This window comes from Rhamphochromis sp. 'chilingali', assembly GCF_963969265.1.
Source record: "Rhamphochromis sp. 'chilingali' genome assembly, chromosome: 20".
NCBI classification, from domain to species: Eukaryota; Metazoa; Chordata; class Actinopteri; order Cichliformes; family Cichlidae; genus Rhamphochromis; species Rhamphochromis sp. 'chilingali'.
The window spans coordinates 22,082,091-22,108,702 of NC_137947.1; the positions used below are offsets into that span (position 1 = coordinate 22,082,091).

Below are 26,612 nucleotides of genomic sequence, written 5' to 3' on the forward strand. Positions count from 1 at the left end.
CACCATGTTTATGCTTTGATTTTTCACACTGCAGCCAGTGAGAAATGACTCTTTCCCTCTCTTAAGAAAGCCTTCTCTATTGCCACCCTTGTATAGAGACCTTTACTGATGAGGCTACAGTGAAGGGGCGGACGCATCTCTCAGGTCCTGTGTCACGTCTTTGCTAGATTTTTTTTTTTTTTTTTTTTTTTTTTTTTTTGTTTCCGAAGAACATGACTTTCACATGTTGTTCATCTCCTTTTGTCCAGTTTCCTCAATTTTTTAAGGACACACCATACATGCAATAGCATTTTGAGAATCACCTTCTTGGTGAAAAACCAGAGCCATTTTCTGACTATCAAACTGTGTCATCTTCCTTTTGAAACTCGCTATTATTATACTATTTAAAAAGTTGTCTATGACTTGTTTTCATGGCACTAGTTTGTCCTTTGAGTTAGGTGTCTTTCTAATGCTCAAGTGGTTCATAGGTCAGTGTTAACAAGCTTACCAAAAAAACCCCACCAACACTAACAAATAAACCACCTTGGAAATTGTCAGGCATAAGAGCTGGACTGAAAAGCAGCACATCCAGAGAAAATCTAAGAAAGACCTTAAAAACAAACAGGAGAACTGTTGTTAATAAAAATGTCAAGAAAGTCTGGCTCCTGGAAGCAAGATATGAAAAAATGAAGGCAGGCTCAAGACTTCTGCACAGTACTGCATGTCAGTTTAGATTGCACATACTTTTTGGGGGGCACAGTGACTTTCATTATCTCTGCTTCTGGCAACAAAAATTATGCAAGCCAAGCTTACCAGCTGTGCCACCAACTGTACACTGAAAAAAATGTTTTGTTCAATTTACTCAATTTTTTTATGACAAGTGGTTGCACGAAATAAATTTGTTTGAATCCAGAAATATTTTTTAAGTACACTGAATTTAATTTAAGCGAGTAAAACCAACATATTTTTAAGCTACTTTAACTTAACTGTTGTGGATACAACTTAGTCAAATATTATTAGTAATTCCAACTAAGGTCGTACCAGAATAATTTGTTTCCTTTACACTTATGTCCCAAACTTATATTCAAATCAATCAAATTGTTAATTTCTCTCTATTTCAATTAAGTTAAGTTTACTTAAAAAATATTGCTTACCCTGATTTGTAGTTTTTAAAAACGTCAATAATGAAAACTACAACATTCTTTCACATCATTTATTAATGCAAAATTTGTTGCAAACAGAATAAGAATCCACATCTCTAAGAAAAATTGCTGCAATTTGTATAATACAAATTACAAAACTTTTGCCTATGAACTAGTAGCTTTAAAAAGCTGTATTCAAACAAAACAGAAACAACAGACAAGGGAAAGGTTAACCAATGTTTCTCTTCCTCTATAAAAAAAACAAACAAAAAAAACCTTCTTACATAAAAGAATAAAACACTGCCAGCAGTATAAAGTATCACAATTAGAAACTGATGCATCCACAAACTAACCAGTTTCAGACTTGCTGTTCTGCGATCCATATTTAGAAATTGCATTTTAATAAGGTAATTAGACTTAAAATTAAACTTGTGTTTTCCTTACTGCTTATTGACCACTGTCTTTCCATTCTAGTCCTTCCTTGAAGATTCTGAATGTTTTACATATTTTCTGACCTAACATACTCGCTTCAAAACAATTAAGTCTTTAAAGTGTTACCAGTGTGCTGCAGTGTGGTAATCATGAATTTTTTTTTTTTTGTTTTTTTTTAATTCGGTTGAGTTAACACTGATTATACGCAGGGCAGCAGCTATAACTGAATAATTACAAAGTTGCTCTTCAAGCTACTCAAATGTACCACACGTGAAACATTCATTATTGAAAGTTAAAATGTTCAATCGAAACATAACACAGAACAAATGATGGTTGTACAAGAGTTTCACTCCTATTCACAAGAGCACCAGTCATTGGTAATTTACATAACAGCATTCTCTTGATGTGTGGTTTTAGAAATCTTCCTATCCAGTAGCAATTTTGTTCTTCAGCCCAAAGACTTTGGGGGAGAGCTTTTCACCATCCAATCCCATCAACACTTTCTAAATGAATTCATAATAGTCCTTCAATTCCTTGGGGAAGGCTAGGTTTATTGCATAGATTACTCCAAGCATCAATGCACAAGCTTGGGCCAGAGATCCAATGTTGTCCATGACTATCTCCCCTTCAACAAATATTCCAATGTCATCATAATGTCCATTTTGTCCGTCCTCCCTGTTGATGACATAAATGCCCATGGTGTGCTTCTTCAGGTCTCTCTGGATATCATCTCCTTCAATGTCCTAAACATTTAATAAAAAGGTAAAAGAAAAAACAATTAACTCTACAATTAAATTCCAATCTAGTCGTGTGTGTGTGTGTGTGTGTGTGTGTGTGTGTGTAGACACACACACAGATATCTATCTAAAAAGTGTGTGTATAGATGACTTGCTTACAATGACTTAAATGACTTACAAAGAACTCCCGAATAAAGCTTCCGTCCTCTTCACCAAGGTAGAGGCAAAGTGCCCTGAGAACTGCTTCCCTTTTCACTTTCAGCCTGTTTAAAGAGAGTTGCTGATTAAACCAATTTGGAAAAAAGAACAATGTCTGAAATTCGCAATAAGTAAATTTTATCATAAGTCAGTTCAAACATAGTAAATAAAATTTATAAGAAATTTCAAAATTTAGATTGTTTGGCTGGTCACCTAAAACGGCTTATTGGACTCACCAGTGACCTGCCACTTAAGACAAAAGAAATCCAAATAGAATTTGCAATATTCAGATTTACCTCTTGCATGATCTGCAAGTGGTGGGCAAGTTTCTGCCCAGAAACACCACCCTTCTTCTGGAAAACTGTCATCAACTGAGGTGTAATTCTGTCTAACTGTGCCGCGAAGGTCGTCTCCAGTTGAAGTGTTGTAATACACTGGAATTCAGCATTTACCTGTATCACCCACACACACACACACACACACACACACACACACACACACACACAGAAAAAAAGAAGACTGGTGCTTAATCATTGGTATGATTATTTTGTTATTTCTTCATTAAATGCTACAATGCAATTGCCATCACTTCATAAAGCATGATTATCATATGGGTTAGTATACAGTGCATGAAGGATGTTACTACTGTTAATCAAAGAAGAAATGAATGGCATCAGTCCATTTAACGGGTTTAAAGGGTTTTAAAAAGCAGATATTTGTCTGTTTCAGGTGGTTGGCAACACATTTTCCTGTGCTCTTTGTCCACTGGTGGGAGTGTCTCACCTGTGAGGTCAGCGGGGCAGAACTCTGCCGTCAGCAACAGAGAGCAGAGAAAATTTAGATGTGCAACTAAAAACATGCTTGCCATGTAAGCCCCAAACATCTCTGAAATTGCTCTGCAAACTTCAGAGTACTTGTACTTCAGGAGTCCTGTGGGTACCGTAAAGACTCATGTATGCACACAAACCACATTTTTTTTTTGCAATCTGATCCTCTTTCTCTTGGCTGTTTCCTTCAGGGATCACCACAGTGAATGATCCACCTCCATCTAACCCTATGCTCTGCATCCTCTTAACTCACAAGAACTAAATTCCTGTTTTTCATTTCACTTTCGCAAGTTTTTTTTTTTCTTTTGTCCTGGATAAAAGAAATTTAATCATATATATTAACCCTCCTGCCATCCTTTAAAAAACTCACACCCATCACCCTAGGGACCATTCTCAGCCACGCCATAAAAAGACCATATATCCATATTTTATTCCACTTTAAATTAGCCAACCTTGTAAAACTACTTCTCCCTGAAATATTCATGTAAAGTTTTAATTATATTTTCGTTGTTTTAACCCTTCAAATCCCAGTGTTATTACATGAGCGCCCTGTGTTATAAATCCCAAAAACCAAAAAACGAAACTAAATATTTCCACAAAAAACCAGTTGAAGTAATATGTGATTGTCATTATAAGTAGGCCTTTAGATGGACCAAAGATTGGCACCAACATACATTTTGACCTGCCATTTTTTTTTTTTGCATTTTTTTTTTTGCAATTTAAAAATTAAAACTTCAAGGCCCTGAGTCTTCATTGACATCCAAGAAAAGAAGAAAAAATAAAATCATATGATGATAATTTGGGGTTGAAAAATAGCGTTTATAATGGAAGTCAATGGGCAGAAAATGGTCCCCAGGGTGATGGGTGTGGGGATTTCTGCTGCTCAGCCATTTTAGGCTGATTTAAGGAATTCACACTGGAATATTAACATTGACAGGTAAAAACTATCCTGTGGCAAGTTTGGTTATATTCCACTGAACACAGTGGAAATGGCACAAAAAGGTCCCAAGAAGGCAGGAAGGTTAATTGATATTAATTAATATCAATATTAATAATCACAAGAACCCTTAAGATGAGATAGATAAACTTGTCCCTGCAATACTGTGACAAATACTGTTGTGATAAATATGTAAGGAATTTGCATGTACTTACCAAAATAACACCATCTTCTTGAATAAACAGTAACACATAAGGGGAAGAAAATCTGCCAGAAAAGGAAGACAAATAAAAAAAAAAAAAAAACTTTAGAAAGACAAACAATTACCGTTTCCAAGCCATTAGTGCATTACTTCATGATACTCCCTTGTAACAAAACAAATCTTACTTGTGCCTCTGTGCAAACTACAGATGGCACGATACCACTTTTTTATGTCCGATACCGATATCATAAATTTGATTATCTGCCGATATGAATCCGATATAGTGTATTTTATAATAAATAAAATTGTTTTTATAAATATTTTGCTGCATTTTGTATAAGTTCATACTCAGTTTTAAAAACAAAACATTAAAGCTATTCTGTTATACCTGTATGCAAAAAATACACTGCACCCAAAATATTTTATACTTCAGCAATACTGATCAACCTAAAAAACTTACACCATCCTCCTTATTCAGGTATTCTAAACAGTACATAGAAATATTAAACTAACTAATAGGGCTGCCAACTCCCAGCAAAAATATTAGGAAATCACCCCGCACCCTCCGCCTGATAATGCTTAATTGACGTAATCTACTTTAATGCACAGAAATCAATTATTTTTCTATAATAATTAGATTCAACATTTTTCTTCAATACAGTGGCAGACAGCGCAGATGGTACCTTCCCAAAGGAAAAAGTGCTATATGTACTACTATTACTAGGGCATATATTAGACTTAATATTTACTACATACAATAATGGATCTCTATACATTTAACCAGATCACCACTTTGGTAGTAAGATTTAGAATAATTATTTATTAAAAGCTAGACATTTTAAATGAGAATAAGAAAGAAAATTATGTCTTTGTGTCTCCCTTTCCTTGTTAATGCCCTACCTGGCCCCTGGCAAAACTTTGCTAGACCCGCCCCTGCACAGTTACCAGCTGTCAGCTACCTAAAAAAGGATCCTGGAGTTATTTGTCTCTCAGAAACAGTTCATAACTTCAACTCATTCATGTCACCTAAAATGTAAACCTGTTTCTTCATTACCTGTTCAGCTCTAATGATTCAGTAAAAACTTCTCCTGGTTTCACCTTCATGTTTCCTTCTCACCACATATCCAAACTATCATGACCAGCAGCTATTACGGCTGTGCCTTCAGAAAACACAAGCGGATACTAGAAGTAATATTAAAAAAAATTCTAGCAACAGCTTATCAAGCTTAAACGTGCTGCTGTTGTTTATCTGCCGTTTTCCTCTTTCTAGCGCAAACTGGGTGATTAACAAATGAGAGAGACTAGCGACAGAAAAGCCGATCAGCTGATAATCGATCAGTTTCATGATTGAAGTAGCAACAGGAGAGGGAGGGGGGAGAATGAGGGAAGAAGTTTTAGCTGTTCAGCATGAAGACACCGAATAACTCCAGCTTTGTGTCTTTTTTTCATTCTAGCTGAAGTACGAAACAAATCGCTTCCTTTCCCCCTCAATACAAAACTCCGACAGCCAGTCCAGCTGTGGCTCCATACATCGGTTGTTAAGCTCAACATGAAAATACTATGCAAACATAAAGAGATGAACTTACACACTTGCTTTACTTCTCTGTGTTAGTTTTCTCTGAGATTAAATGCAGCGGTTTGGAAGCACGTAGCGAGGCTTCAAATGCTAAACCAGACCACTGACAGGTCTCGCACTCAGCTCTATCAAGTGAAGCAACTTCTTTTCTGAGTTAATTTTAGTCCTGACAAACATCACTCTCAGTGCCTTTTGATCTCACATTTTTGGCAACCACTGAGTTATTCTCCTCCACAGTTTACAACCATTATTTGTTTCTGCACAAAAGACGTTGTGCAACGCCAATCCTACTTATTTATTTCCTACTGCACCCTGACTGTGCAGGTGCGTTCAGAAGCCCCCTCCCCCGCCCGACTATTCCTTAATGCCAATGTTGTGGCGGGAGGGACGATTTCTCAACTTAAAACTGCAGGCGACTGTACAGTGAACTTTACAGCTAACTACAGAGAAATTGCCTCGTTCCATAATTTGTTAGTACAAAGTGTGCCACCAGAACTAAGCTTAAAAACATATGACATTTTAACGCATCAATACAATTACTCTTTTAATAGAGCAGTAGCTAATAGAGCACATAGCTAGCTTAAGTCAAATCACGACAAAGTTCAGAGCTGTACAACTACTTAGACTTCTTTCTCCATGTGCACACGTCTTAAAGAGTCAACATGCTTTGACTGAGGTAAAAAAAAACTAAAACAAAAACGACCGTAAAAGGTTTACTTACCGAAGCTAGACCATCTTTATATGAAGTTGTGCGATTAACTTGAGCCTGCTTGCAGCACACAAAGAGTCCGCTTCTTCAGTCCGCGCGCAAAATGGTGGCCTGTCCTAACGCATGCGCAAAATGGCCCAGCAGGATGCTATGAAAAACATACTTAAGCATTTTGAGCTACATTTAATTAACTAAAATTAATTGGATTAAAACGCAGGGAATGTATTCTGGAGTTACTCGAATTATATATGTAGACAGGAATTACTCATTTGAATTGAAAAGATATACCAAAATATAATATGCTATATTTAAAAGGAGACAATATCACTTCTTTCAGTGTACAGATATTTGAAAGCTGTTGATGTTCTCCTCTAACATTGAAACACAGAGTGAAAGACTTCCACTAAATGCTCCTACCTAACTAACATTCAAGTAATACAGACACTGGTGACCTGTTGATTGGACCTTTCTCCTGTGTTTGCGCTGATGTGTTCACGCTGTGGGATCTTGCGGCTACTGGCTCCAGTCCTGGATGAATTCTGTATCTCCAACACTGAAGGACTTGGGGTGCAGAACTCACGGAAACAACGCTTGAAGTTCTCATCCAGGTAGCCATAAAGGATGGGGTTCAGACTACTGCAGGAGACAAAAAACAGGATCAAAGCTTATAACAAGCACAAAAATCAGCCTAAAGCTAAATTCAACTTTACTATATAATGTGGTTTCCTGATAACATTCTCCTATTATCCCGTCCTGCACCATTTTCCTTTTAAATGAATAATTCTAAAAACAATTATCCAGAATTTTGACGAAAAACAAACTGTGCATATTTTTCTCTGCTAGGCACCTGTTTGTGTAGCCGAGAGCGATGCAGAAATGCCAGGTGATAGTCTGGAAAGTGGAGTTGGGGATGGTGATCAGAGCTGAGATGATGACAAAGATGTGGATAGGAGTCCAGCAGACAATGAAGACGGCAACCACTACGAGGACCATGCGGGTGATTCGACGCAGATTCCTGTCTTTCTCCTGTGTGTGAAAAAGTTAGGCAGATTAGTGATGGGTATAAGACTGGTGAAAAGATGAAAAAGAAAAAAACTGGAGATGGCAGGGAAAGATAAATAATAACGAAAGAATGACAGAGCAGAGAGGCTAGTGTGTGAAAAGGATGGAGATTGGAGAATGTAATCCTGAAAGGGAGGATGAGAGAGTAAGAGGAGAGAATTAAGAGCTATAGGCAGTAACAAATCCTGTGTACAAGAATGTTTACTCTTCCTTTTATTTCTGCTTTAGGATGTTTTCATTATGCAATAACTCAAATACTTAGTGAAAGGTTACTGTCGTGCATTCCAGTGTGGTGTTACCTCACCATTTAACTCCCCCCTTTGAATAAAAAAAGACAACTAGCTTTGAGGCATTTTGGTCATTAGACTCTTGTGTTGAAAAAATTGTGATTTGCCTTTGTATGTTTATGTTTTTCATTAAATCGTTATTCATTCAGAGAAAGCTGATGCTTTTTAAAGCATGGCAGCAGAATTTTCATTCTACCTATATTCATGCTAGTGAGCACTAAGAGGTTAATTAAAACTAAGCCGCAACCTCAGGCTTAAGTTGATTTTCCCTAATTACTTGGACTTGAGAGTGATGAGAGCACCATATTTGCAAGCATGCTCTGGGCAGGTTGCTATTGTGCCTCATTATTCTGAAAAATAAAATCAATTAGGTTTATACCCAAGGTTTAATAATTTTAGAAAATGCACAATTTGCATCTAATTAAATCCCCTTGACAAAATGCAAAAAAGGAGAAAGAAATTATATATGCAATTTTGGGGCTTTTGAAAGAAAATGCATTTTTCCAACCTGGGAGCCCGACAGCATTCGCACGCTCTTTAGCCGCAGGATCATGAGGCCATAGCAGACAGTGATGATGAGGACGGGCATGATGAAGGCAAAGATGAACACACAGATCTTGAGCAGGGTGTCCCAGTACCAGGCGGGGTGGGGGAAATTCAGCTTGCAGTCCACTATGCCTGTGTCTGTGCAGGTTGAGAAGACACAGGATAGAGTCATCATAAACATTCATCATATGCATGTGTATGTATTTAACAAACTCTATTTTTGCTTACTGCCTATTTTTATTTATTTATTTTAAATCATCATTGAAAACTATTTAAAAAATTACTGATTAGAAAATGAACTGTGGAAATTACTTTCATAAGAGTCCAAATTTTCCATTCTTCACTTTATGAGAAGGGGTTGATTATAATCACTTTCAGTTGTAATATTTTATTATTGGACTCTAATGGTTAGATTGCAGTTCAAAATAATACCTATTATACTAAATAAACCCAGGCTGGGTCTTGGTGCAGCTCCACAGTTAATCAGCTGCCTAAAATATGGTATTTTACAACCCCCACCCCCCTCACATTAAGGTAGCTTTCTTCTAATTGGCTTTCTCTTGTAAACAGAAACGTTGAACAGAAGGTGTGCTCGCAGACAGAGCAGCATGCTCGAAACGACCATATAAAGAATCTCCACTTTCACTGACATCATACAGAGCCAAGAGCAGCCTGAGCTTTTGGGCTTGTAGGGCTTACGTATATAACCTGACCTCAGTATTTGAAACTTTGGGTATGTATACTATGAGCTCTATAGTCTCAGCATACACAAACATAAGATAGGATATAAACAGATCTATTTTAACTGCCTCTTTAAAATATGAAAATGCAGAAAAATAATTTTTCAGAGGGCAGTGTGACATCTTCAAATCGTGTTTTTTCTAAAATTAATTATGGAAAGCAAACACAACCAAAGAAGAAGCAATATCCCACATTAGAGAATCCTGTGGCTCATTTAGTGCTATATGTATGTGTGCGTGTGTGTGTGTACACAAAGACAGCAATGTCTTCCTGAAGCTGCTTGAGAAAAACCTTTTCACTGAAAACTGTTATGTCAAAGTAAAGCAATCACATCTTAAAGAACCTTGCCCCCACAGCTTTGCAGTAAATCTCCTTTTACTCTCTCTTCTTAAACAGATTGAAAGAATGCTTGAGTTTCATTTTTATTCAGTTACCGTCTTTACCACTGCATTTGCTCCTGTATTTGCTTCTGGATATGCTTCCTTTTTTCCTTGCGAGCAGCTTTTTGGCTGTGAAGACAGCTGTATTTGACAGCAGCCAGAACGAGTTATTTGTGCAGTTACACAATAAATATTGTGATTTCTCTTCATTTACATGTGCTGGAGTGTGTAACTGCTTTTTCAATCAAAAATGAAGAGACTGAACTGAATGAGTTCATTATTGTTTTGTAGTTTTTGTGCCATTGTTAAAATGCTGTTTGTAAAAAGAAAAATTGCATAGGGTGTGTGTACATTTTCCCACACAACATTATTTAATATTTAATTCCAAATTTGGGTAACTCCTAACAATTTGACTAGTTTACTAAATGTATGATGAATTTTGTGGTGTAAAATACAGCGAAAGGGAAAAAAAAAATGGCCACATATACTTGCAAGGGTTCATTTTGACTCCCCATTGAAAAACTATAGCTTTGGCTGGTAGCTTACTTACGAGGGATGACCACAGCGTTTTGGCTTTGGAAGATTTTTATGCTGGGTGCCTTTCCTGACACAACACTCAAGGGGTTTGTGTCTCCTCTCAGGATCAAGCCAGGGATAGTTTATTAGGGAAATGTGTAAACCACTACAATACACTTATGGAAATTAATGAGGTAGCATACTTGACAATAACAGTACACTTGATTGCCTCGCGACACATGTTGTTTACACACTTTTTGATGTGAGGACTTCCGTATCATGAGCCAGAGTGAGCTAACAGGCAAACATATGGGGGGCTGGAGTTAGATAAGCGGTGAATAATTATTAGACAGAAGAATGGGGTAGGGGTAGAGTATTGAGCAAAGGTAGAGTGAGACAAAGTAGATGTGTGCAGAAGTGGACAAGTTGATAGCTGTGCAGATCAGTGAAGGAACCTTAATTGAACTGAGCAAAGAATCCAGATTGTGGCAAACTGAGCTGAGCAAGTAACTAGAGAGAGCAAGGGAGCAGCGAATGTAAATTGGACAGGTTTCAGCAGAGCTGAGGAAGTGAAGGGCTGCAGATAGGATGGAGTTTGAAGGGATGAAGGCTGGCTGCAGGTGGAGTAGAAGTGGGTGGTGTGACAAACTTCCACTCTTCTACTTTTAGAATATGAAATTTGCTGCAAAGTGTTCCTTATTTTGTTGTCACTGTGGCCAACTGTGTGGTGAATTTTGGAATTTAGACAAAGGCTGGATCAGTACGCGCTGGCCAGCAATCTGTTCTTTATTTTGGCACACCCAACATCACTTTATTGTCGAAAATTCATTTTTAAATTTGTAATTTAATGTTCTTCTTCTAAAATAAGTGTTTGTTTGTTTTTTTTTGTTGTTGTTGTTGTTGTTGTTGTTGGTTTTTTTTGTTTGTTTGTTTTTTTTATTGGTGGATTCTAGAGTTTTTTTCCCCTTTTGCCAGTTCCAAACATGGATAAATGGGAGGTTTGTACCATCAACTTTGCTAAATCAAATATGCAGATTCATCTGCTGTGGCAACCGCCTGGGAAATAAGGGAGCAGCTGAAAGTAAAGCTAATGCAATAATCTAAGTAATTTGTAAAACTGAATCTCTACCGTTTATTTTGCCACATCTTATTTATAAACATGGATGAAAACAGACAACTTCTTCAAGAAATTGAATGACCTTCGCTATTTGCACGAGGGATCACAAAAACAGTTTTAGGGTCAAGGATGCTTTTAGCGGAGCTTTTTCATTTAACTTTAAAGTTGTCCAAAGCAGCACATCATCATACCTAAGGGGCAGAACAGGCTGATTGCAAATGAATCCAAAAATGACATAATTGTCTGCAGAGAGAACTAGCTGTTTCACTAGATGCTATCATTTCTTGGGCTAATGTTTTACTCACTGTCTATGCAGCAAAACTTTAATCATGAAGATTATTGTGATGAGGTCAGGCTGCTAAAACAATATGTAGTGTATTTACTTCCGTTACAATTTCCCCATTCATGCTAAAATTGAAGTGCTGCAAATCAGGATCAGCATTAGTGGTACATGTGTTCATACTTAAAGTGACAGTAGTGGAGGCCATGAACATGACAGGCAACCCAATTGCAGAGGAAAGAATCCAGTTGCAGACATTGACAATCTTGGCATTGCGTGGCGTCCTGAAGTCCAGTGCTTTGACGGGGTGGCACACAGCGACGTAGCGGTCGATGCTCATGGTGGTGAGTGTGAAGATAGAGGTGAACATGTTGTAGTAGTCGATGGACATCACCATCTTGCACAAGACGTCCCCAAAAGGCCAGGTCCCCATTAGGTAGTTAACACTCTGGAACGGTAGTGTGCTCGTCACCAAGGCGTCAGCCAGAGCAAGGTTGAAGATGTAGATGTTGGTGGCTGTCTTCATTTTGGTGTATCTGCACAGAAGACACATACTGGATATGTAAAAGGTCACACATGTTGCATTATTATGGGTTTTTTTTTGTATTTATTTGATCCCTCTTTAGCTGTTCTGAGTGTCTTTATAGGTTTCTTGTCTTTTTATTTGCAGTAGAGAACATGACCAAGAAGCTCTGATCCACTACTGAGGTTTGACTCTGCAGCACAAACTGGTAACAGTCACTTCAAACAGTGGCTCTAAACCATTAGCTCGGTGACCCTTTGGGCTCAGCAGCTCTGTTCAGTAATTACAACTTGACATTTTAAACACATACTGAGAATTTTTCTCATTTTGTGAAATGAAAACAAAAACATATGTGAAATTCCCAAAACTGACAAAGGCCCTTTTTTTTCAGTCTTTACTTAGAAAGAACACTACTTCAACTAGTGTAAGAATAAAGAAAGAAAGCATCAGAAGGATACACATAAATAAAATGCAAAATTTACAGATGGAATCACACAGGCGTGACCATTTGCTAAATATACCCAGCTTGCATTGTTTCCTTGTGACGCAAGAATACTGTATGATCTAGGCAAAGTATCTTGAAATGATTTCTGAATAATTCAGGCCTCTTCTGTGAGCTACTAGCCCATTTTGTGATAGAAAACTTTCAGCTCCATTTATTGAAAAGATTACAAGATATTACAGAATACAAATTAACCATAAAATGTAATCCAAAAATATTTAAAGAAATGTATAATTAAAAAATTCCAGTTTCTTACAGGCAGATAGGAAAAATCGTTTCTTGTATGTTCCATATTATATTCATAGAGTGTAGAAATAATGATAACAGAGGGCCGTTAATAAGGACTCGGTAGAAAGGTCAAGTGAACAATATTGACTAAAAAGACATTGCTGAAATAAACCTTTCCCGTAGGCAGCAGTAGCTTTTCACTGATCTGAATGAAGAGTGATCAAAGCATTTCAAGGATGGTCCTTGTAATAGTATTTCAGAAAAATGTCCCTTCAGCCAGTATAGTGGAAAATGGAGCAGAGAGGGGTAGTTCAAAGAGAATGGAAAATGGTGGAGTGTTTATAGAAAACAGAAGAAAGCGTGGATCCATTTCCACAGAATGAAGAGGCCTGAAAACAAGTGACTGAAATGGCTCCACTGTTTACAGCTCTTGTCAGCAAAGACATATTCTGTGTTTATCGCTTCCTATTGTTGCGATGAGCCGAGGTTAAGGCTGGATCCCATCAAAAAGATCTAAAATCACATATCTAAACTCAGCACGCAAGACCCAAATGAATTATTAAAAACCCTGTTATATTAGTCATCCATGGTAAAATTATAACGAAATTATATAAAATTCATGGGTGAAAATACTGTGAAAAATTCAGCTCCAACCTGCAACTTCAGACCATGTTTAAGGCTTTAAAGAGTGAAGCCTGGCATATTTAATCACGCTGCTTTAGTCTCTCATAATGTTAAACGTTAGAGGGTTCCCTGGTGATGTCGCTATGCCTGCGAGGTATTACAGAGTTCAATAGAGTGGTATTAGACAGTAAAGAGGTAATTGACTCAAATAATGACGCTATAATGAAGCTGTCTAGGAGTTAGATTTTCCCTGTGAAATACACTTTAGTTCTTGTCACTCCTCAATTTTACTATTCCAGCTTATTATTATTATTATCTTAATTTAGATAACAGATGATTCAGATGACGCCTAATGGTGGTTTAATCTATTTTTAATTGTTCATTATTATTCTTATTAGATAAACCAGCAGCATTACCGTAAAGGCTAGACACAGGGGGAAACAGCTTACCCGTTCATGTAATCTGTTTAACAAGAGAATAAAACTAGAGCTCAACTGATATTGGTGCTGTTTAAAAGAATAGTCTTGTTTTATTGTTACAACAAGATTGAGAATCTGCCCGACTCTTCTTATATCAGCTGGTGGTTTTTGCGCCCAGGGAAGCTGCATAGTTTCCTCTGGCGGACAAACTATGGAGCATAATGTTGGCTGAAGCTATACGTTGCTTCTCCCGCTAATATTGGCCAATATACCAGTCCCCTTGATGTATTGGTCAGGCTTTAAAGGTTACCTTGTTTAACCTAAATTATACCAAAACAAGTAAAAATGACAACAATAGTTATGAGTTAGATATGAGGCTTGTGTTTCTTAGGCTCAACAGATGCATTAGATGCACTGCCAGCTGTATCAGCCAGACATGAAGGAGAAATCAATCTTTCATGCCTAATTCTCTTGCCATAAAGGGAGCAAGCACATCTCTAAAAAATGTCTTAATATCCAAAGCACAAGAGGAATTGTGCTGTTCCGACACTATTCCATGTAAAGACTACTTAGACACATCCCTGCTGGGAGGTTATTAAATTAATAAATGAATACACAAAGTGACAATGACACATTGCACCCACCGGTCTTAGCTGTATTAAATCTCAACTGTCACATTAAGCCAAGGTAATTTGCATCGTTTTTGTTCTAGCACTGTCCTCAGTAATCCCAAATCCTCTTAACAACCAGAGATGACAGTTAGTTCATTAAATTCTGATTAACTGTAACTCAGACAGCTTAGTGTGTTTGTTATTTCAGACTTTATTTGCACTGGGACCGACGAGACACCTTGTGATGCAGTAAAAGCTGTCATAGTAGCTCGATAGAGCTCGAGGTAATGTCAGCATCCTTTTATTGAATTGGATGCTTGGATTCTCTTCCTGAGCAACCTGACCGTTTGCCACAGTCACTTTGAAATTGTCCAAAAATAGCCTCCACAAATCCTCACACATTTGAATTTTTACGTCCACTACTGGCAGAGCTACAGAGCACTTGGCTGCTCTGGAGTTTTACAGGCTAACCAAGTCTGATAGGACTCCATACCTTGATGGCTCCTATCACTGCTGGCTTCCACCATCTGGTTCAGTGATTACAGCCACAACAGGCGTCAACCACCGTGCAGACACAGCTCTTTACAGCTGGTCTGCAGATCTGATGATCAATTATCGATCTGTGCGCTAGGGCATTGGTCCCCAACCCCCGGACCACGGACCGGTCAATGAGTCATTTGGTACCAGGCCGCGAGAGTTGAGGCTCGGGTGTGAAATTTACAGTTTCCAGTGTTTTTATCATTATGTTTTATTGTTTTTATAGTTAACTTGGTTTCCCTGGGTCTTTTCCTGTGTGTTATGAATACATTTTCTCTTTTCTTGGTACCGGTAGGCCTACTGGTTTTATTTTGTTGTATTTATCTGCGACACCTTAAAGGCTGGTCTGTGAAAATATTGTCAAACATTTACCAGTCCGTGGCACAAAAAAAGGGACCACTATGCTAGGGTATCTCGTTGCTGCGCACCTATGAACATCTTTATGCTTGAACATGGTGTTTAGTATGGACAAACTGAGGTGACAGAAACCCACTGGGGTTCTGATCAGGCAGGGATTTCCTCCCAGTTGTACCCCTCTGGATCTCAGAGTAATTGCCCGTGTAAGTCAGAGTAAAACAATGGAGTCGTCACATGGGACACCCTCCATCACCCAGTCACTCCAAGAAGTTGGCACCGAAACAAACACCTTTTGTCCACCGGGGAAAACCCCAATATACAGCATTGAACTGTTGGGGATACCATGATACTCCCTCCAGCTTGTCACCTATCATCAAGGACAATTCTAGATTATAACAGAGTCTAGGGCCTCTCCAATAGACTGTGGGTGGTTAGAAAACATGGGTCCAGGCATATGTTACCTCTTCAGGCTGCATCCAACAGGGTCACATGGATGAAAGCCTCACCACTAAATGCTTTCTAAATTAAGCTCCCTCCCAAGGCCTGGCTCCAGGATGAGGGCTGGGTAACAGTATCCCCAGGAGGGTAGAGTGCTCCTCTGTTCATTTATTCTTCTTATGAGTTACCTGAATCATTCGTCATCTGGCCCCTCAACTAGGACCAGTTTGTCTATCAGTTTGAGAGATCCTAATAGGGGTAAAAGCCCCTGACAACAAAGCTCTGGGATCCATGGGATACACAAACCCCTCCACCATGATAAGATGCTCATTATGGAGGGCACAAATTAGATTGCAGAATATGTTTTCGTGAGTGAAATTGTGTTTACAGTTTGTAAAAAGGTTAAATGAAATCTGTAAATTATGTCTGTCAATAAAACTGCTTAAGGTTTTGCCATGTGTGATTGATTCAGTAAACTGGCACTGACATATATCACAGACTGAAAACTCAGTAAAGCTGAAGTATGTGGTCCCTTCTCACAGCAACAAAATAACTGATCTATAGTTTCTTCAGTGTCCAAAAAAAGCAGACAATTGATCTTATTTTAGTCAAACCTACATTTTTAGGTTTTTTAGTAGGTAGAGTGGTCACCCCATGATTGGAAGGTCGGGGGTTCGAATCCACTGAACAGCTACCCTGAGGTACCCCTGAGCAAGGTACTGTCCCTACTCACTGCTCCCCGGGCGCCTGCTTAGTGGCTGCCCACTGCTTCACTGAGTGAATGGGTCAAATGCAGAGAAAAACAAGTAATTTCCCCACGGGGATCAATAAAGTATACATTATTATTATTATTAATCCACCTGACCACAGTTCTTGTATAAGAAAGGGACAAAAATGATAGAGTACTCTACATCTTTTGAAGGGTCAAGACTTACCCATAACTTATTGGTAAGACAAGAATGTAACAGTAAAGTGTAATCTGTGTCCAGGCCGGCAACAGCTACCCAGTGGTCCAATAACAACACTAAATCTTTCCAAGCACCTGCAAAGGCAGTAAATTATTAACACAAAGCTAGAAGCAAAAGACCTGTGCAGCCAGAGTGCATGCTGATACACCCAAGGAGCCAGAGCTTGATGTTCAACAGGTAACAAACACAGAGATGAACGGGCTTGTGAGTTACATATCAATAAAAATGTTCTAGGTTTCTAGAGCAGACTTCAGCCTGTAAACTGCTCCTTTTTCTCTGGTTTTTGTCAACTTGTCAGATTTATTGTAATATTAAAATACTAAAAGAAAGCATGTATATTCTTATGACAAGGTTAGGGATTCACATTGACATGGGCAGATATAACTTAATGTTTGCATCTCAGACCATGCTCTTATAAGGGGTTGGAAGCAATATGTTATGCATCACTTTTGTTTGAAATTCCAAGACTTTTTTTTTTTTTTATTGTACTATCACTTAAGTTTGCGAAAAATCTCTGGTCGACTTTAGCTTTGTGCTTTAATTTTTCCTGCCCTAGGCATAGCATAATGTGGTCGCTGTAAGATCCTTCCATGGCAGTAGTGCCCTGAAGTTATTTAGTATAAATCATACTGTCCATGATAAAACAAGAGGGAGCCAGAGAGAGACATCTGGGAGTTTATTACATCCCATTTCAGCCATGAAGAAAAGGTAATGTGTAGCTGGAGAGCACCAAATCATATTTAGACTTGTTCACATACAGCAATGACTGATTTACCCTACTTTAAGCTACTGCACACACAAGCAAAAGCAAAGGTACCACAAACAAAATTATTGTGATTATGTGTATTGAGCTTGTTACCTTTTGAAATGGTTGCTTCAAAGAAAAGAACCAGGGCTGCAACTACACGCAATCAGTCAATCTTCAAGTGACTTTGGTGCATCGAGACGGTGACAAAAGGGGAATGAGCCAGAGTCATTCTATCATTCTTATCAGTTCTGCATCAACTTGCAATTAAATGAGGTGATTACATATATTTGTTTGTGGTGATACAGTGATTCATTTGGTAAATTAGTGAAAATCACAAATCTGTTGCTACAGTGGGGCGAAAAAGTATTTAGTCAGCCACCGATTGTGCAAGTTCCCCCACTTAAAATGATGACAGAGGTCAGTAATTTGCACCAGAGGTACACTTCAACTGTGAGAGACAGAATGTGAAAAAAAAAATCCATGAATCCACATGGTAGGATTTGTAAAGAATTTATTCGTAAATCAGGGTGGAAAATAAGTATTTGGTCAATAACAAAAATACAACTCAATACTTTGTAACATAACCTTTGTTGGCAATAACAGAGGTCAAACGTTTACTATAGGTCTTTACCAGGTTTGCACACACAGTAGCTGGTATTTTGGCCCATTCCTCCATGCAGATCTTCTCGAGAGCAGTGATGTTTTGGGGCTGTCGCCGAGCAAAACGGACTTTCAACTCCCGCCACAGATTTTCTATGGGGTTGAGGTCTGGAGACTGGCTAGGCCACTCCAGGACTTTCAAATGCTTCTTACGGAGCCACTCCTTTGTTGCCCGGGCGGTGTGTTTTGGATCATTGTCATGTTGGAAGACCCAGCCTCGTTTCATCTTCAAAGTTCTCACTGATGGAAGGAGGTTTTGGCTCAAAATCTCACGATACATGGCCCCATTCATTCTGTCCTTAACACGGATCAGTCGTCCTGTCCCCTTGGCAGAAAAACAGCCCCATAGCATGATGTTTCCACCCCCATGCTTCACAGTAGGTATGGTGTTCTTGGGATGCAACTCAGTATTCTTCTTCCTCCAAACACGACGAGTTGAGTTTATACCAAAAAGTTCTACTTTGGTTTCATCTGACCACATGACATTCTCCCAATCCTCTGCTGTATCATCCATGTGCTCTCTGGCAAACTTCAGACGGGCCTGGACATGCACTGGCTTCAGCAGCGGAACACGTCTGGCACTGCGGGATTTGATTCCCTGCCGTTGTAGTGTGTTACTGACGGTGACCTTTGTTACTTTGGCCCCAGGTCATTCACCAGATTCACTCTTCCCAGTCTGGTGCAGGTCTACAATACTTTTCCTGGTGTCCTTCGAAAGCTCTTTGGTCTTGGCCATGGCGGAGTTTGGAGTCTGACTGTTTGAGGCTGTGGACAGGTGTCTTTTATACAGATGATGAGTTCAAACAGGTGCCATTCATACAGGTAACGAGTGGGGGACAGAAAAGCTTCTTACAGAAGACGTTACAGGTCTGTGAGAGCCAGAGATTTTCCTTGTTTGAGGTGACCAAATACTTATTTTCCACCCTAATTTACGAATAAATTCTTTACAAATCCTACCATGTGAATTCATGGATTTTTTTTTCACATTCTGTCTCTCACAGTTGAAGTGTACCTCTGGTGCAAATTACTGACCTCTGTCATCATTTTAGGTGGGGGAATTTGCACAATCGGTGGCTGACTAAATACTTTTTTGCCCCACTGTATCTGCAAATCTGCACGAGCATAAATAGAAATTCACATTAACGACTTACATTCAGAGTCTGACTAAAATTTTATAGATCTGAAGCAGATCAGCCCATTACTCAACCCCAATGGACAATAACAATTGTGTGGATTTTACTTCAATCCTCCCAAATTTTCATCCCGTTCTCACTCCCGAGCTGTAATATAATAATGATTTATCAACTCCCGCGGTGTTGCTGAGGAACGCAAAAGGTGACCTTCCACGTTCTTATGCTACGCACCGGGTTATGGATGAAATCCAGTAGAATGATGCTCCCGCGGTAATACAGCCATGTATTCCAGCCCTAACCCTAACCTTATCCCTAACCCTAACCAGCAATTTAATGATGTTAGATAGTGTTTTCCAAAGTGATTTAAGTAAAACAAACGTACATGTGTAGATTCATTCCAAACGGTTCCTTATCTTTCCTCATTTTTCCGATCTCGTGATCTAGGGACATGTTGGGTGCCTGGAAGCGTAATATATTGACGATTTGTCACCTAGCCTAAAATGTTATGCTTTGGGAATGAGAACGTTTCGCAGAACGTGTTCCAAGTTTTCTAATCTTTACCACTATCCTATCAAACTGTCAAGCTTCTCACCTTGAATGAGTGTAGGTCAAATTTGTTTTACCAAATACACAAATAAACATTCAGCTAAATGCTGCTTACATTACCTTGTGTAAAAATGAAAACACGCTGCACTTAGTCAAACGTAATCTTGAATACTGTTAGTCACGCTTACATTATAGTGGTTGTGTATCAGAAGAAAATGAATTAATCTGCTGTTTCTGTCAGTTTTGCAACCCTTTTTATTAAATTGTCTCATTGCCCCGCAGTAGACTTGCAACCTGTCACAGGTGCGCCCAGCCGTTTGCCCTATGACAGCTAGGATAATGGCTCATGTCTCATTAGCAAGGTTATATTATCAAGTGGCATTACACTTCATTAAATACATATTTATTTGCAGTTGCAAGTTTATCAGTATTTACAGGCTGGGGGAGGTGTGATACTGAAAATACCAGCAGGTATAATCAAAAATGAAAACCCTTTAGGCTTTGTGCAATGCTTGAATGACTTTTGTGTTATAATAATTGGCAACACAGAGCTACAAATTGGGTATCTACGGAGAAAATTACACACTGTTACTTTCTAAAGTTTAGAATTCATTTTCATGCCAGCAGCAATTTTTTGATAAATATATTTCATAAAGAGGATGCAGATCTCCCACAGAGTTCTCATTTTGGAAGTAAAATTTGACAACTCGCATAAACAGAAGATTAGAACATCATCTTGTTGTATGCCAGTAAACAGACTGCAGATAATGGAATAAATAATCAGTCCGTTATTGACAGAAAGTGACATTAGAGTCACAGAGAAACAAGGCAGAAGTAATCATCGGAAAAGTAAAAACCTTTATTATGCTTCTGGTGTGAATAAACAGCACTCAAAAATAATAATAAAAAAAACCTAACAGAAACTGCTTCATCTAACTGTAAAAAAAAACATTTAAATGGAATTCTCCTGGACCACTAAACCCACGGACATCAGATAGAAAGATAGATGTACAGTAATGGGTCTTAAATCCATCCACAGCAGTTCTATCTGTGAAAAATGTATAATTCATAGCCTTCCATCAAGTCAATAGCTGTGGTTCCCTCCTACGGGGAAGAGACTGTCATTCTTGTTTCACATCCATCTTCACCTCTCCTTAAATGAGAAAAATAGATTGTGTAATGATAGCAGATTATCCCTGAAACAATTTTGACATAAATTACATTCTACAAACTCATCACACCTAATATAGTCAAAGCAAAGGAACAAGCTGTCCTTGAGGATTCATTATGTAAACATTCAGATCGTTTGACAAATATGTAGATGTCTTACTGTGCCATTCGTTTGAATAGTTTTCCAGAAAGGCTTCTTAAACGGGTGGCAGCTGAGGATTGGTTGGTTTAATATACACTAATTCAGCAAGTCATTTTAATATGCCAACATTTGAAAAAAATTTATTATGATAAAGCCCTCTTTTTTATTCATACGCTCTGTGACAGCCTAATATAACATAAATTATGTTGGTTGACAGATTAATAAAAAAGAAAATTAGACTAACTTCAAGCTTGGCTTCCTAATTAGTCCCATTTGTTGTTGCAATGTAGGGCAATTATTTATTGTTTGTTTTGGGCTTTTGTGATACGGTAAAGTTAATCTGGTTATACATTTAGACATTCAAGTTTCATGGCACAACATTGAATGGATTAGAGGAAATTGGTGGTAGAGTATACATCAGGAATAATAGCACTGCCTATCCCTTCACCATGGCACCTGTTAGTGGATGGTATATATTGTATATAAATTTTGTCATCAAAGTTGATGTGTCGTACCCAGGAAAAATAAATGTAAGGATTTGAGTGAATTTTACATGGGCTAAATTATGATTGGCATATGACTGGGTCATAGCATCTTCAAACTCTTTTTGGGGTTAGCAACAGTGATGAACAGGATCATGAGTAGACAAGCCAAGGCTGGCCCATGTGGTCTAACAAGGACGAGATACAGTAGCTCTAATTGCTGAAAACTTATTGATTGACTGATTGATTGTTAATTTATTTCAAACATGTAAACAATATACAGGTACATTTAGAAAAGAAAATAAGAGAGAAAAAAAATACTATACAAAAGTCAATACATTTCAATATTGCTACCGTTCTGATTCATTTACATGTTGAAAGGGAGTGGGAAGAAGTAAACACTTGTTTAGTTCTCATAGAAAGAATTCAGAACATACAGTCCTTTGTAGTTTGGCGTATGGAGCCCGGTGTGAAGGTCAGCTGAAAGCACCAGCGCATGAGCATCAGACCTGGATCACGGTGGTCTGATGAATCATGTTTTCTTTTACATCATGTGGATGGCAGAGTGTGTGTGTCGCTTACCTGGGAAACACCTGGCACCAGGATGCGCTATGTGACACGTACCAACTACCTAAGCATTGCTGCAGACCTTTCAATCAAACGGTATTCCCTGATGTCTGTGGACTCTTTCTGCAGGATAATGCGCCTTCCCACAAAGCAGAATGAGTTCAGAAATGGTTTAAGGAGATCATCAATGCTCGAGATATATGGGATATGCTCGAGAAGTCTAATCCATGGAGCCCCATATATATATATATATAGCATATATATGCTATATCGATACAATATGCATGACTGTGGGATCATTTTTCCTTACCAAAAAGAAAAAAAAATCATCATAAACAAACCTGCTTTAAATCACATCATGAGTCATAATTATTATTAGTAATAATAAAAACCATGCACTGAGAGCACACTCACCGCAAAAAGTAGCCACTGTAATAAAAGTGAGAACGTACGTGTCTTTGATGGCATATAGTGTACAAAGCAGGAGCGACATTGTTTCTATACAGATTGACGAACTCTCCACACACACTCCGAGACAGCTGCGGTAACCAAGTGTGAATCCAGAACATCTACAACACATTTCAATGTGTTTTTGTAATTTTCTACTGTGATTATGTGATTATTGATAGCTGATGATTGACATCTTTTTAGTTCTAAAGTGTCTGGTTAGACCCATACATTACAACCCCCCAAAAAAGGCACAGGGAGAACAGCAGACTCCACACCCTCCACGCCCCAGCTGGCCAGGAAGCTCAAACCCTGATCTTTCTTGCAGGGAGGAAAGAATACTGACCCCTGCACCACTGTGGATAAAATGGGCCTGAAAACTAACGGCATATGCACAAATACAAAAACTCTCCATTGTTGCGAGTAATTTTTTGCATGTGCTGCCTGCGTGATTACACTGAAGCAGTCTAACCCCAGGTGTTCAATAACAAAGGATGAAAATTGGACCATTATTTCAGGCTACCAATAATCTACAAGCCTTCTTTTCCCTCTGGTTCAACAGAAAACTAAACACTGAAACTGTAACAGACGTGAACACATATGAGCTGAACAGGCAGGAGAGAAAAAACATTCTGCCCTCACAGCATGTTCCTATGAAAGTAAACGGCATGGAGCCATTAAAATGTCCCTGAATGTTAATTAGTCAATAACTGTGCATTTTCACATGTGAGGGTCGCTCTTCACCATGGCAACAACTGTGACCAGGGATAAGACATTATTATATCAGGCACGATTAAATTTAACGTACCATGCTGTAACATTCATTTGCTTTAATGTTTCTGTGTGGGTTGAAAAATAGACTGAAAAGAGAAACAATTTACTTGCCAAAAATGGCATTATCTAGAAACTAGAAAACTAATGCAGCATGTATATTGTTCTTCTCATTGCCATTAGCTGAAGATATGTAATGGGTTCGGCACCAGAACATTATCACTCTTGTATAATTCACAGGAAGTAGGAATGATTGAAAATAATTCACTTTAGCTTCATTCATTTAATACCGCAGTAACAACAGAAAAACAGACACTGAAAAAAGCTGTGGAGATTACCTTGTTAAGATACAAAAATACCCCATAAAACAATAATAATCATTCAATATTATCATAAAATTTCTGTTTTGAAAATATAAGAAGGGTTCATTCCAAGAACAAGGTAGCCAAACAAAAGCAAAAGAACATCATGTGTGCTTTGCAGTGCCTCAGATATTTATATACAAGAAACAAAACATCCATTCCACAAATGCATGGGACAAGGAGAGCTACCTCAACAGAACAAGACTCAGCTGTACACTTGCTTTAAAGGAGAAATGACAGTCTTTTGAGGATGCCAGGGTTCACATTTTGGAGGCGAGACGGCTTGAGAAAACAGTAAAGGAGGGCATCTACATCCGCTGTGAATGACCCTTGTTTAACAGAGGTTATGACTTACAGCTATCAGATTCCCTTCCCAAGCATCTCAACCTCAACTCACACCTTTCTTCAAGAGATCGTAATAGCTCACATGATAGCGGGGAGAGAGATTTCACACCTTGGACCAGATGTAAAATCTCCAAGGGGACAACCAGAACTGGGGGTTAAATACTCTGGACTTTCCGACAGTTGTTTTGAAACTGAACAAACCTCTTGGAAGAGAGACACAACATGCACATGAACCTAAAGGAGTCCAGTTGCCTTCTTTTCAAGACAAGCACTCAAGACTACCATGACCTGGATGACTAACAGGCTATATTGACAAAAAGTAAACATTTCCTCAATGTTTTGGTTGCCTGTTATCTTTGATGTGTAAAATGGATAATCTTGGAAAGATAACAGATATTAGGAGACTAATAGCTAAGCAGATATTAAATAATTTGGGCACAACTGTAAGCTTTGATTTGGCTGTAGTGAATCAACCGTATTGTCATCGTATTTCAGTAAACGTCAAAGTAAAAAGGCACACACTCAACCGTTTGGAACAGATTCCGATTACTTTTTATGGCTTTTGTTACACAGCAACCTAAACATAATCCATCATTAGCCGACGAAGCTCGAATGCATGTTTGCAGCCCTGTGTAAGATTCATTAGCTGCTCATGGCTACAGATAAACCATTAAGTCCTGGTGGCTGAAACAGAGGCTGCTCATGTGAACAGACATCTGGATGCCTCTGGCTCTGACCAGTAACACAGTCCATGCACAGTGTGAGGAACATGATGGATATGGGTGCACAGGGTGTGACTCTGTGCATGTCTGACTTACAGGCATGTGTTAATGTGGTGAGCAGTAATAGGATGTTGAGACTGGAAGTTAGAAGAAATTGATGGGTTTTTTTTCTATTTAGTATATACCAGGACTGTTACAATATCAGGTTTTCACTATAAGTTACACAACTACTACAGCCACAAGGACTCGCATTAATGACACTGTGATGTCCACCGAATGTATGAAATTTACCTTTGGTTACTGTGTTTTGTTTATTTGTTGTTGCATTCTTTTAAAAAGAAAAAGAAAAAAGAAATGGTTTTGCTATTTTTATAGTGGACGTGATTGCTCTGATTGACAGGTGTCCTACACATAGACCTGAAGCTGAAGTCTGCATGGCCTCCCCTTCGCTAACGGGGTGGCTGTGGCTCAGGTAGTAGAGCTACTATCAGCTACTGATTGGAAGATTGATGATTCGATCCTTGGCTTCCCCAGTCTGCATGCAAAATATCCTTGGGCAAGATACTAACCACACGTAGCTCTTCGATGTATTCATTGGGGTGTGAATGTTGGTTCAAGTATAGAAAGAAGTGCTTGTATGAGTGGGTGTGAATGAGGTATGTTGTATACAGTGCTTTGAGTACTCCGGAAGAGTAGAAAAGTGCTATATAAGAATCAGTCCATTTACCATTTACTAACTGGATTCACTAAACTGGAGCTCCTGATCACGTCTGTTTTTTGGATGCATTCGGGGCAATTTAATGGATGTATCTGACATGTAATGGCTTACTCTGTAGTAAAGCCCATACGAGAGGTTTCTGCTTCAGCTTTGGTGACTTAAATTCTTGTGTTTCATGAGTCCCTTCGCATGTAGATTACATAGTACAGTTTGTGGATGCAACATGCTAACAAAGCTTGCTAGCATTAAGGGGTAACTCAGCATTCCAATGTCTCATTCATATGAGGTAACTCCTGACTTAAACCAACATTGAGGATTCAAAATATCCAAAATTAATGGGTGACATTACAGTATGTGCATGAATCTTTTATACTAAAAAGCTACTTTGAGCTTCTCCCTTTGGACATTTCACTCTGCATATTTGATTTGGCAGCTTTTTACGTTTGATGTCCTTCTTGACACAACCCCAAAGGGATTTGTGTTTCCTTCCAGGGCGGAACCAGGGAGCTCTTACTTGTTAAGCAGCTGTATAAACCACTACATCAGGGAACTATCAAATCCATCTTTCACACTAAGGGAACCAAAGTGTACCAATAACATACCCCACTTCCCCAACATCATTACACCACCAAGACCACTGATGTTGCAGCACAAATTGAGACTCATCCAAAAATGCAGCATTTTTCCAGCCTTATATTGTCCAACTGGTGACTGTGTCTGTGAAGGCTCTCAGTCATCCAGATCATCGTAGTCTAAGGAGCTTGGAAAGAAAAGCGTCTGGACTTCTTTAAGTTGCTTGAAGACGTTTCACCTCTCATCCGAGAAGCTTCTTTCACTCCCATCACCCTCTGGAACACAAACTTGGAGTGATTAGGACCCTACACCACCGGGCAGAACATGTTCCCTCTAAGCCTGAAGGGAAAA

The 26,612-nt window shown here is 38.7% G+C and overlaps 2 protein-coding genes across 3 annotated transcripts in view; both read right to left on the bottom strand.

Moving 5' to 3' along the window:
* Positions 1–1,099: 1,099 nt before the first annotated feature.
* LOC308388858 (uncharacterized protein) lies at positions 1,100–7,072 on the bottom strand. 2 transcript variants are annotated; one of them, XR_013970183.1, is made up of 5 exons: positions 6,752–7,072; positions 4,468–4,519; positions 2,785–2,940; positions 2,469–2,553; positions 1,100–2,296 (listed from the first exon to the last, which is right to left on the bottom strand). XR_013970183.1 is itself a non-coding variant. In XM_080869813.1 (4 exons), exons 2-4 carry the CDS (start codon positions 4,503–4,505, stop codon positions 2,057–2,059), a joined length of 363 nt encoding a protein of 120 aa, XP_080725939.1. In that variant the 5' UTR covers positions 4,506–4,519; positions 6,752–7,072; the 3' UTR covers positions 1,100–2,056. The 2 variants fall into 2 exon arrangements, 1 of the variants encoding a protein (XP_080725939.1); XM_080869813.1 differs by lacking the exon at positions 2,785–2,940.
* A 95-nt stretch (positions 7,073–7,167) lies between these two features.
* The window catches only part of oprm1 (opioid receptor, mu 1), a gene marked incomplete at its 3' end in the record, with an annotated part of 39,373 nt that continues 19,928 nt past the window's right edge, over positions 7,168–26,612 (bottom strand). The window contains exons 2-5 of the mRNA XM_080869720.1: positions 11,852–12,204; positions 8,597–8,772; positions 7,587–7,765; positions 7,168–7,375 (exon numbers count right to left, since the gene is read on the bottom strand). Of these exons, the coding sequence (XP_080725846.1) occupies positions 7,168–7,375; positions 7,587–7,765; positions 8,597–8,772; positions 11,852–12,204 (916 nt within the window). The remainder of the gene's footprint in view (positions 7,376–7,586; positions 7,766–8,596; positions 8,773–11,851; positions 12,205–26,612) is intronic.

Excerpts from the sequence above, each read along its gene's own strand:
- LOC308388858 (XM_080869813.1), bottom strand. The coding sequence starts at position 4,505 with ATGTGTTACTGTTTATTCAAGAAGATGGTGTTATTTTG. Across the intron at positions 2,554-4,467 it reads AAGAAGATGGTGTTATTTTG|GCTGAAAGTGAAAAGGGAAG; the intron begins GTAAGTACATGC and ends CTCTTTAAACAG. Across the intron at positions 2,297-2,468 it reads GCTTTATTCGGGAGTTCTTT|GACATTGAAGGAGATGATAT; the intron begins GTAAGTCATTTA and ends TTAAATGTTTAG.